Source organism: Acomys russatus, chromosome 7, assembly GCF_903995435.1.
Source record: "Acomys russatus chromosome 7, mAcoRus1.1, whole genome shotgun sequence".
In the NCBI taxonomy this organism is placed as follows: Eukaryota; Metazoa; Chordata; class Mammalia; order Rodentia; family Muridae; genus Acomys; species Acomys russatus.
In genome coordinates this window covers 39,282,190-39,294,069 of record NC_067143.1, presented here as the reverse complement: position 1 = coordinate 39,294,069, position 11,880 = coordinate 39,282,190, and the positions used below count along the sequence as shown (strand labels likewise).

At 46.0% G+C, this 11,880-nt stretch overlaps 1 protein-coding gene across 1 annotated transcript; it reads right to left on the bottom strand.

The window, feature by feature from the left end:
• Nucleotides 1-7,237: 7,237 nt before the first annotated feature.
• Nucleotides 7,238-8,801, bottom strand: Ctxnd1 (cortexin domain containing 1). The gene is made up of 2 exons (XM_051149453.1): nucleotides 8,665-8,801; nucleotides 7,238-7,676 (listed from the first exon to the last, which is right to left on the bottom strand). Exon 2 carries the CDS (start codon nucleotides 7,615-7,617, stop codon nucleotides 7,438-7,440), a length of 180 nt encoding a protein of 59 aa, XP_051005410.1. The 5' UTR covers nucleotides 7,618-7,676; nucleotides 8,665-8,801; the 3' UTR covers nucleotides 7,238-7,437.
• Between the last annotated feature and the right edge of the window lie 3,079 nt (nucleotides 8,802-11,880).

The window sequence follows — 11,880 nt, the reverse complement described above, 5'->3', positions numbered from 1 at the left end:
AAGACATTCATGGGACATGCCCCTTGGGCTAGTGTCCAGATATAAGTGAGTATATACTATGTGAGTCTTTCTGCTTCTAGGTTAACTCACTCATTATGATCATTTCTAGTTCAATCCATTTGTCCACAAATTTTGGAAATTCCTTGTTTTTAATAACTGAGTAGTATTCCACAGTGTAAATGTACCACAGTTTCTTTATCAAATCTTCTACTGAGGGACACTTAGGCTGTTTCCATGTTCTGGCTATTATGAATAAGGCAGCTATGAACATGGTTGAGCATATGTCCCTGTTGTATGTTGGAGCTTCTTCTGGGTATATTCCAAGGAGTGGAATAGCTGGGTCTTGAGGAAGCCCTATTCCAAGTTTTCTGAGATAGCACCAGATAGATTTCCAAAGTGGTTATACTAGTTTGCAGTCCTACCAGCAATGAAGAAGTGTTCCTCTTTCTCCACATCCTTGCCAGCATGTGGTGCCGCTTGAATTTTTGATCTTATATAGGCACATATTTTTGTTTAACAAATAGCAGTTACCTCCCCAACTGCAGGGATTTGCCCTGGCATAGTTTCAAACATAAGCTCCCTCTTGTAGAATGGACTTTAAATCTATTAAGAACATGGTCGATTGCATCTATAATAGTCAGCCCACTATTGTCCCAGTAGGCACATCTTACCTGGCATGTTGTTAGTATGGTATACTAAGCACTAGGTCGATAACCGAGAGGACTATCCGTGAACATTTTTCCTCTGAGGCCTGTACAGTACCTTCTGCCTCTACAAAACCCACTCACAAAGGAGGCCTCCAGCTCAGTCTCAGCTTGATTTCTCCAGGCCCTGGAGCCAAAGCACATGGTGTCCTTAGCAATACAGACTTAACATCTACTTCCCACATGCAACCAACAGCAGTGGCAATAGATGTTTCGGGTTCTGGCACCCTAGGCACCTCTCTGGCCAGCAACTTTTAGGGAGTGCAGCAGCTGCAACCTCCCTCCCTGAGGACACTCTATTTCCCCATCTGCCTTGCTCCCCAGAAACAACTGGCGCAATTGTAGTGTAGAACAAACTTTGAAAGGTTTAATTGCAGTGAATGGCCTACAAAAAAAGCAATGTCTACCCCTTTTTTATTTTATTTATTTTTTAAAATTGATACACAAATTGTACATATTTATAGGATATCATGTGATGTTTTGATATGTGTGTATATTGTGCAGAGCCAAGTCCAGCTAACTATATATATATATATATATATGTGTGTGTGTATATATATATATATATATATATATATATATATATATATATATATATATATATCTCACCTCAAAGCTTACTTCTTTGTGGTAGAAGCATTCAGAATCCTTCCTCCTAGCTCCTTTGAATATGCAGCATAGTAACACAACAAAGCTTATTCCTCTAACAGTAGCATAGGACCCAGTGAGCAGGTCCCCCGACACCCTCCCCGCCTCAGTCTTTGGTAGCCACGGTTCTTTCTCAGCTTCTGGAAAAGCAACTTTTTTGTTTGTTTGGTTGATTGGTTTTTGTTTGACTCCATATGTGATGTCACAAGTACTTGTTTTTCTGTACTTGGATCATTTCACAAAATGACCTCCAGTTCCATCCATGCCCCAATGACAAGATTTCATCCTTTCTGAAAATGAATCAGATTCCACTGTGCTTAGGTACCACATTTTCTTTATCTTCTCATCCATTGATGAATATTGATAAGCAGTCCAGCTCTTGGCTATTGTGAATGGCGCTGTGATCAACATGGGAGTGAAGTCCTTTGAAATACTGATTTCGTTTCCCCTAATGTGGGATAATATGGCATATCTAGGTTCAATTTTGTGAGGAATCTCATGTTGTTCCTATCATGGCTATATTAGCGGTGTGTGACTGGTGGAATGAGTTTCCCACCCCAATGACCCTAGATGTTCTGTATTGGGAGTCTGTGGTGATGTGAGATGAATGTGTCTACCAGCGAGCACGGTGGGAGTCTGATACATTGGAAGATGACTTTGTGCCATTTGGGCCTTATTGGGTGAACCAATGTCTAGGAAGGGGGACTGATGCACTGTCGGGATTTTCCCTCATACTCCAGGAGCTATGAGATTGCTGTTACCCTATGGGGGCAACGAAGACCCACTCTGGAGCCCAAGGGATCCCTGGGACACTTGATACTTCTGATGTGTTGTGTCCCCATTCTGGAAGTCTAGGGTTCCAACTCTTAATTAGCTCTCTGGAGACTCTTTGTCTTGGGACTACGGTTTCATGAGCTCCTGCTGTCCTCTCCTGGGAGTTCTAAAGATCTTCCAGGTAGACCCTGAGTGCCTCTTGCTAAGTTCTTTGGGCAAGTGTTAACTCAATAAAAATAGGACAGGACTTTGTGTCCTCTGTGGATGAAGTAAAATGCCCCCACAGCTGAGGGACTATGCAGGAGATGTAGGGTATGAAGGGAAAGACCAAGGCTGCTGTCCACTCCAGTCCTCATGGGCACCACCAAGGAAGCTGGGCTAGCCTCTCTGCCTTACACTGGCTACATTCCAGCATAAGATCTGGCTGAGAATGGGACAACACTGATTATCTAGGGCGATATGGGTCCACAGGACCATTTGCTTAGGATCAGTGGTTGCTTCCCAGTCTTAGCAGAGTTTGTGATAAATGCTGGGTGTTGCTTGGGTTGGGCTGTGCTGGTTATGTTTTAGTCACTGCAGTGTGCTGACATACATAGACCTCGTTATTCAGCCATCTCACCCGTTAGTGATTATTATTTTTGTTCAGTGGGAGACTTAGAAAGGAAGCAAAAAGTCTCTCAAACTCTCTTTCTATTGATATGAAATTATGCAAGGATGTTTTTTTCTGCTCCTGGGGATTGAACCCAGGATCTTAGGCAGGTGCCTAGCACTGAGACATAGTCCAGCCCTAAGTAAGATCATTAGATCTATCTGTGGCATAGCTCTTCTTGCTGACTCCATTATGCAACACTCTCTACTGGCATCTGTTGTCCTTCCTTGTATCTTCAGGCCTAGATAAGTCTGGTGCCTCACTGAGTGCTGTCCTTGGTATCTGCCATTCTGTTTGCCTGTACTCCACCCAACCTCTGTGAATATTCTTTCTATAACTCTATTAATATTTCAAGCACAGCCTCTCTGTTCTGAGAGCCATTGACAGGTAGAGAGCATTCCCTGGGGGGAAAGGAGGCAAGGTTTTAGTCGATGACTGTCAAGGACATAAGGAGTCAATACAGACTGGCAGAAGTAGGTGTGCTTGAGACTGTCTGTCTGTCTGTCTGTCTTCTGGACAGAGACAACCTATATCTCTGCCAGAACTGATGTGGGGAGCTCAGTGTGGGCACTTCTCAGCAGCCTGGGCCATCAGCTATAGAGACTATTATGGGTACCATCCATCCTACGTAGCAGGACCAGTCCTCAACAGCAAGGCCATGGGACAGACACCTATATTTATGGACACTTGGCTTTGCAATTATTTTCACTTGGTGCTTGAAAGCAGGACCAGCCTCTTTTGGAAACCTCTGGGATCCTGGAGTAACTTTGTTGGGTGGAGAGACACTGGCTTTTCATTCCAGAAAGGACATGTGGGGCTGGGGCAAATGTCAATGACGGAGCGGTTGTGGCCTCACATGTACAAGGCTATAAGTTCCATACCCAGCAATGCAATCATTCCACCAAAACAAAAGAAAACATGTGGACATTTGAAAATTAATTAGAAAAGTAAACTGGCTGTGATGGCCATTGATTTGACACACTAGGGCAGCTGGGTAACCCAAAACTTCTATCAGTCAGCCTCTGAGCATACCTAAGGACCACCTTCCTTCTGGTGGTTATTGGCTTTTCTGGTTCTGAATATTTTAATCACCCATTTGTCTCTGGGAACACCTGGGCCCTTTCTGTGGCCTTCACACAGATGCTCCACTGCTGCAGCTACCCAGCCATGAAAGGGCTGTGCATCTGCCTTGATAAGGCTGAGGCAACATAGAGGGACTTCCACACAGTCCATCCCTGGCAGCACAACTTCATCTCAGTCACTAGATGCTTTTGTCTGGAGACCATCGTGCCATTCTCTGCCACTGAGAGCTTTCCCTGGCTTCTGGGTGACTCTATAGCTATCCTATTCCCCCAGCTTCTCTTCACTTTCTCTGCCAATTTCCAGCCTTCAGCACTCATCTTTTGCTGCCATGTTCCTTTCTCTCTCCACAACTGCAGGCTTTCTCTCAGCAGAAACTTGTGAGGGTGCTCTGGCCTCAAAGGACCACTTCCTCCATCCTTCCGCATGGAAAGGACAAGAGAAGAAAAACTAGGAATTCTTCCACCTTTCTTGCCTCCACATGACCAAGTGACAGATGAGGACCTCCCTTTTCTTAGAGGTGTGCTATAAACCTGCCCTCTCCCCTCTCCTGAGCAAGCCCCAGACTCAGCACAGCCACTTCTATCTATTTCTTCTCAGCACATATACAATGGAAGAATGAAAACAGCATGAGAAGTATTTGCTATAGTAGTCTGCAATGCTATACACACGTATAAGGGGATCTTTTAAAAAAAAACAAACCTTAAAAATGATAACGGGGGTGGGGTGAGGCTAGGAAATTGGCTCAGTAGGCAAACTGCTTGCTGTGCAAGTGTGAGGACCTGAGTTTTAACTCCCAGAACTTCTGTGAAAGTGAGTGGTTGCTGCAGTGCACATCTGTAATTTCAGTGCTCCTGTGGGAGATGGCAGGTAGATAATGGAGAATCCTTGGAAGCTTGTGGTCCAGCTAGCCTGGGGAATAAAGTGACAAACAACAAAGAAGAGACTGTGACAAACAAGGAAGGTGAGGACCAACATCCGAGATTGTCATCTGACCTCTAAACATGCCCTGTGGCAAGCATATGCTCACACTTTAGACGCCAGAGCACGTACATGTCGCACACCCATATCATACACACGCACAGCGATAGAAACAAGAACAAGCAACAATGTGAAAAGCTGCTTGTGAGGTGATTCCAGTTAAACAAGCATCTGAAGGAACACAATCAATGGTACTTACGGACAGGCACAACGTGTAAGAAAATGAAAATGAGAAGGGAGGATGTGGGCGCAAAATAGAAACCGCTGCCTTGTTGCCTTGTCAGAAGCTTGATGGAGGGGGAAGTGTAATCATTTCTCTTCTCAAATGTTATTTCTCCTTGCCATGAAAATAGCACAAAGAGATAAGGTGAAAAATACTAAGGGGTGTACGTGTGGGAAGTAGTCTGAGACTAGGGGCCCTGGGCAGGGCTTCTCAAACAGGGATGTGCTGACATCCAGGGTTCTGGCTAAGGTACATTCCTGCACCCCAGATGCCCAGTCTAATTCTGTAAGTCAGGAGAGAAGATGAGGGGCTCCTGAGGGCATGAGGGGCTCCAGGCATGTTCCTCATGTGCAGTCTGAGGCATCCTGCTTTCCCTTCCTGAGAGCTCCAAAAGGCCTTCACAGGGGGTCTTCAGAGCTCTTTAGATCTCTCCTCCTTCCTGCTGCCATCATTAATAGCCCTGATTGACTCTGCCAACCCTTCCTAACAGGTGCCCACAGAAAGTGCCTCTGAGGTAAGTTTCTGAGGAAGGCTGGGCTAACAGTAATGTCTCAGAGCCAGGTTTGGAGCTTGTGTCAGCTGTCCCTTTGGGCATTCCACAGTGTGTGTGCATGTGCTTGTGCGTGTGCGTGGGCGGGGGCACAGACACAAAGAGACAGACGACATACCCTGGAAAGCTACCTTGATAGCATCTGTCCACTTTTAGGGGTTACCTAGTAGTGACAGAGCTTTGTTCCAGGTAGCCTAAGGTGCATGGGGACCCATGGCTTGAGCGTGGGTGATGGAAGAGGTCTGAGGTCCACAGCACAGGTCTCTTTTGATAGGGCAGCAGGTCATACCTTAGAAGGACACAATAGATGCACCTCATGCATGTGAAAAAAAATGACAATAGTGACAATGATGTGAATTAATAGACCCTATATGCCTTGGTTTCAGGTGTAGAGGTCACTGTGAATGTTCAGCTGGCCACTGTAAATGTGGCCCTGGCTGGGAGCTTGGGCTCTTTTCCTAGGGTTTGGGGTTCAAGAAAGGAAGCTCCTGTTTGCTCATGCTCTTCTCTTTCATCTCCACAACAACCGTGTGAGGTAGATGTTACTCCCCTGCTTTGTAGATGAGGAAATTGGAGCTCGCAGGTGTTAATTTATTTAGGGGTCATATCACAAGGACACAGGAGTTGATGGGGTGAGGGTGGACAGGGTAGAGTGTTGCGGGCTCTGACCTAGAATCCTTGCAGCAAGGTCATAGATGTAGGTGACAGTGGGTAGAGAAGAAGATGAAGTAAAGACCAGATAAGAGTGATCACTGACCACCTAGTCTCAGCTCCCATTTATAGCATGGCTGCCCTCACAGACAGACAGACAGACAGACTTCTCCTTTCTATCTCACAATGAGGAAATGGAGGCACCAAGAGGCGAGGTGATTTTCCCAAGTTCACACAGCCTTTGAGTAGCTGAATGAGGACTAGGACCCAGCTCTTGCCTGGAGCTCCTGGGATGCAGAGCTTCTGAAGGTTACCGGGTGAAGTGATTTGTGTGCGAATGATGTGGAAACGTTAAATAGACGAGGAAAAGGACTATATTCAGTCATGATCTAGTCGGTACACTCTCAAGTCACTAAAAACAGCCATGGCATCTTGAGAGGCAGAAGGTATTCGAGCTATCACATGAATCAATGCAGCATCATGCATACAGTGTGAATTATTAAAAAATTGTTGTAAAAAAGACTTAAAGTATATCAAAATGATGGCTTCTGGGAGGTTGGATTATAAGTGCGTTTCACCTCCCTTTCCTTCTATTTCTCTATATTTTCCCAAGTGTCTAAAATGCACATATCATTTTTAACAGGAAAAATATATCCTGTCTGTGTCTCAGTTAAAAAAAAAAAAAAAGAGTTTGGAAGTAGCTGTGTGCCTTATAAGAATTTTCAGGAGAAGCTCCTTGAATTTTCCATCCTTCCTGCCCCACCACTGCTTGTCTGTGGAGGGTACCAGGCTCTCAGCAACTTCTCTGTGCTGTGCATTTGAAGGCCAGTTTCCTCCTGACCATTGTTTGCAGACCCGAGTGTCTGGTCTTGGTTCAGTTTTCAGAGGCGCATAGGAGCCTTGGGCAGGGCCCCGTCATCCTGAAATCTCCCAGTGGAGTCCTAGGATGGACTGCATTTGCTGGAGTCATGGCTCAGCATTCCTATCCCTGGGCTTCTCCAGACTGCCTCGGCTCCAGCACTCTGTCACTTCCCCCTGGTGGTCTTGTGAGAGCCAGTAAGGTGAAAGGGAGCTTTCTTTATCTTTGGGTGGTCATAGCCACTCCCAGCCTCCAAGTGCTTGCAGGATGTTGGCCAGAGTATGTAAAAATACATACTGGGAGACACTGTCTTGTGCCTCAGTCATCCAGGTGCTGCTCCTCCCAGGTGGACGTGGGGATGGCGCTATAGGGGTCCATGATGACCTTGGCACAGCGGATGATCATGACTATGAGGAAGAGGCAGAGGAAAACGAAGCAAGCCAAGGTCAGCCCCTTGTCCACGTCCACATAGACTGGCTCGGGAGTGGGTTCCTCCATCCTGCACCAGTGACTGTGTGCTCCCAGGGTTCTGGCCTGACTGGTACCATTTTCTATCCCTGTAGAGAGAGGCAGTCAGTGAAGAAGTCAGGACCACTTGTCCATGTAAGCTACCCCCAAGGGCAAGAGCATACTGCTGAGGCCACACCCTCCTAGGGGCACTCACATGGTTGCAAGCCCTGTACCTTGTAGGCCATCTTTGTTTCTGGCAAGATGTGCCTGAGAGTGGTGGTGGTGGGGTGACAGCAACTCTCAGCAGGACATGGGTGGAGCTTGGGGCCAGTGCACTAAAGCTGCCTCCATTCCTAAAGCCCTTCAGGAAGTCTTGAGGGCAGCACTCTCCACTCAGCAAAGGCAGTGGCAGAGCCTGATCAAAACACTTTTATAATGGGTGGTGAATATCTCTTAAGAATTTAGTAGACCCTGATTTCTAAAGAAACTGAGGGCTGAATTGGTACAAGCAGAAAAGAAACTTCTGCCATAGAGCAGTGGGAGGCAGTGGGACCACATTCTTCCAGGAACTCCCCAGGACTTGTGCTGGGGCTCAGCCAGCCTTGAAAAGTATGGCAGGGACAGAAGGTACAAGGTTGGAGCAGTCAGACAGACCCCAGCCCAGCTCTGCTGATATTAAATGGTCTGGGTAGCATCACTCAAGCTCCTGGGGGTACTTTACAGACTTTTAGGCCCAATGGTCTCCCTGCTGAGTGCAGGTGACCATACCTATTTTATAGGGACCCCTGTGTTAAATGAAATTGATCCTATGTTCAAAAACCCAGCACAACCTCTGGCTCTGGGATTGGCCAGTTAAGAAATAAGTGGATTGACACAGGATTGGGGGTGGGGCAGAAGAGGTCTAGCTCAGTCCCCAGCAAGGGCAGCTTCAGGGCGTAAAGCATGAGGTTGATAGGCCAGTCCAGCTCCCCACATGGGCTCATTTTGTAAATATTGATGCTTAGCTGCAAAGCAGGTGAATGACAGCCAACACCTCAAAGCATCCTCACTTCCTCTTAGAGACTCTTTGTCCTCAGCCACCCCTGGGCCACTGACCTGCCAGCTGGAGTGGTCGCCACTTCAGGAGAGCCCTGGGTTGAGCTGTTCCAGGAGGCAAGATGGACCTTTGAGCATCACAGCTTGAGCCAGTGAGTCAGTGTGGCCTCTCAGAAAGCAGAGCTGTGGGTGGCTGGAACAGAAGGACAGAGAAGGCTGCTTGTTTCTGGAGACTTCTACCTCAAGTGAGATCATGGCTAGGTAGTTACACCCCTCAGCCCCTCCTCACACTCCCTGCCTCATGCTGGATTTTTTTCCTTTTTTTTTTTTTTTTTCCAAATTAGTTTTTTTTTTTAATTGCAAACAAAGAAAGGAGTTTCATTATGGCAGGATCATTCACACTTTGTTTTGTTTCATTGATCTTTCCCCTTCCTCTACCACTCTCCCTCATCTCTAGTGAGATGTCTCTAGTGTGATTTCACACCATGCTTATTCTATTACCTTCTTTTTCTTCCTTTTCCCAGCTCTCCTTTACGATCTCTTTCCTCCCCTGCCTCATTTTCAGTTTCATGTCCTATGCCATATATAGACACAGATGTGAAGCTAAAATCCTCATATGAGAGAAAACACATAGTATTTGTCTTTCTGTATCGGGGATACTTCTCTTAAGATAATGGTTTCCATCACGTTAGTTTCCTGCAAAGATCATGACGTCATTTTGGTTTATGCAAATAAAATCCTTTTTTTAAATGTGTCCTATGTTTTCTTTGTCCATTCATTTGTAGATGAGCATCTAAGATGGTCCCGTTTCTTTGCAATTGGGAAAAGCATAACAAATAAACATGGATGTGCAAGTCTGTGTTGTGTTGTTGACTTAGAGTCCTTCATTACATGCCTGGGACTTTAAAAACTTCTACATTTTTGCCAATGTGGGGCAAAATATCTTCTAGAGGTATTTTTTCCAATAGTTTCAAGCATACAGAAAACATGAAAGAATGTAACACCCAGTGAGCTACCTATCTAGTCATCCCTCTCACTCTGGAACATGCATTAAGGTAAGATGCAGACACAGGTACTCTTCAACTGAGAGCTCCACAGCATTCACATCTGTAACTGGAATGCACTATCTGCTTCTAGTTTGTTTTTTATTGCACTTTTGGTGTGAGTGTACTCACAAGCATTCCATGGCTCATGTATGGTGAAGGTCAGAGGACAACTCGTGGGAGTCTGTTCGCTTTACCATCTGAGTTTGTGATTGATGGAAGTTCTTTTACCCAGTGACACACCACACTGGACCTCTTTATAGTTTCTTTCTTTCTTTTTTTTTTTTTAAGTTTATTTTTATTAATTATTTAAGAATTTCATAGGTGAAAAAACTGGGATGAGGAGAAAGAAGAGGGTTTGTTTGGGGTCTCACAGCGATGCTACAGTGGCACTTGAGGTAAACCCAGGGTTCTGTGACACCTCCCCCTTTCCCAGGTTTCAGGCTTTTCAGTCAGTATGGTCTTAACGTGGTGGTGAGTGGCTTTCTGAGAGGGAACATGTACTGAGTTTTTTGCTTCTGGGCTGGAGAGCACTACTCAGTCCTCTGGCTTTTCAAAAGCTGACAGAAGTTCTTGGCAAGGGGCCTCAGGTTCGTATCAGATACTTTGTACGTTGTAAGGGTCAGACCTCAGCAGACTCACTTTGTGACCCTCTCCTGTCTTGTCCTGCCCTATGTCGTAGAGATTCTCCCCCATGTGAATATGTTCAGTATCTCCTGGCCCAGGGGTGAGTGCCAAGGATGTGGCCTCAAAGAGCAGATTTTCCCCCATGCTACCACCCTCCCTCCAGGTGGGAAACACTCATTAACCTTAATGTCTAGGAGGGCACAAGTTCCAGCCAGCCCTGTTTCAAAGTGAGGGCATGACATGTAGGAGGAGACTCAACATGGTACCCAGCTGCTGTTTCCTGGGAACCAAGCCATACTCCTTACCAGTCACCTCTCCATCAGCTCCAGCATCCCTGCCACTTCTTTTACATTGATCTGACCTATGCCGGTGTTTACTCTCCACACTCCGGCTGTAGGTAGAAGGTTCCATGTTGGGGACGCCGACCATTGTGACATTGAGATGGGAAGTGCTTTCTGGGTTGATGCTGCAGACTGGTCAAAGCTTATTTGTATCATTGTTGGGGTGTAGATGAGCCAAGCAGGAAAGAGGCTTGCCAAATGTCATAGAATGCCAGGATGCGAAATAAAGAGTACAAATTCAGGATCTGGGAGCAAGGTCTGAGTTACAGCTGTAGAATAACCTAGAAATAAGGTGGTCATGACGAGAGAATGCACAGATATGGGGCTTGTATGCAGATTTACATACTACACCAGACCAAGTTGGAGATGCTCCAGGAGGCTCTCAGCCCATCCTCTTCACTTTCTGACTTTTCCTTACGGAAGCTCAGCTGGGACTCATAACCGCACTGGTACCACTTGCAATCAGGCCAATCACAATTCATACCCTACCAAGTGAGACCTTACTTCTTTGTTTGCTTTTAATCATGTAAGTATGAATTAAAAATCAATGAAAAGTTGTAGAGTCAAAGTCGGCTTGATAGAGAGGCTAGAGAGATGGCTCAGATAGTAAAGTACCCTGGAGGCACATGGAAGGGCCTGAGTTTAATCTCTAGAACCCCACTTTAGGAAGGGCCAGATGTGAAGTTTGCAGGTCTAGTACCTTTTTGGAGAGTTACAGACCAAGAGAAGAAATTAAAGGTAGACAGCCCTTGAGGAATGACACTTGATGTTGCTGTCTGCCTGCCGCAGACTTGAGCACACATGCGCATTCATACCTGCTCACGTAGAGTCTCTCTCTTTCTCTCTCTCTCTCTCTCTCTCTCTCTCTCTGTCTCTTTGTCTGTCCCTGCCTGTCTCTCTGTGTCTCTGTCTGTCTCTCTCTCTCTGTGTGTCTCTGTGTCTCTCTCTCTCTCTCTGTTTCTCTGTCTGTCTGTCTGTCTCTCTGTTTCTCTGTCTGTCTCTCTCTCTCTCTCTCTCTCTCTCTCTCTCTCTCTCTCTCTCTCTCTGTCTCTCTCTCTCTCTCTGTCTCTCTCTCCCCCTGCTGCAGGAGGCTGGGACTCTACTTATGCAGATATATTCAAACACCATCAGAAGTTATAATACATTTCTGGAGTTTTATCTCCAATTGTGTCAACATAAGTACAGGTCCCACACCTGATGAGTGTCTTTGGATGTGTTTGTCTGCTGTGCTCTAACTGTTGCTCTTGTTCTCTGGGAGCCAATTG

Bases quoted from the DNA above. Each gene is read 5' to 3' on its own strand.
- Ctxnd1 (XM_051149453.1), bottom strand. From the start codon at position 7,617: ATGGAGGAACCCACTCCCGAGCCAGTCTATGTGGACGTGGACAAGGGG.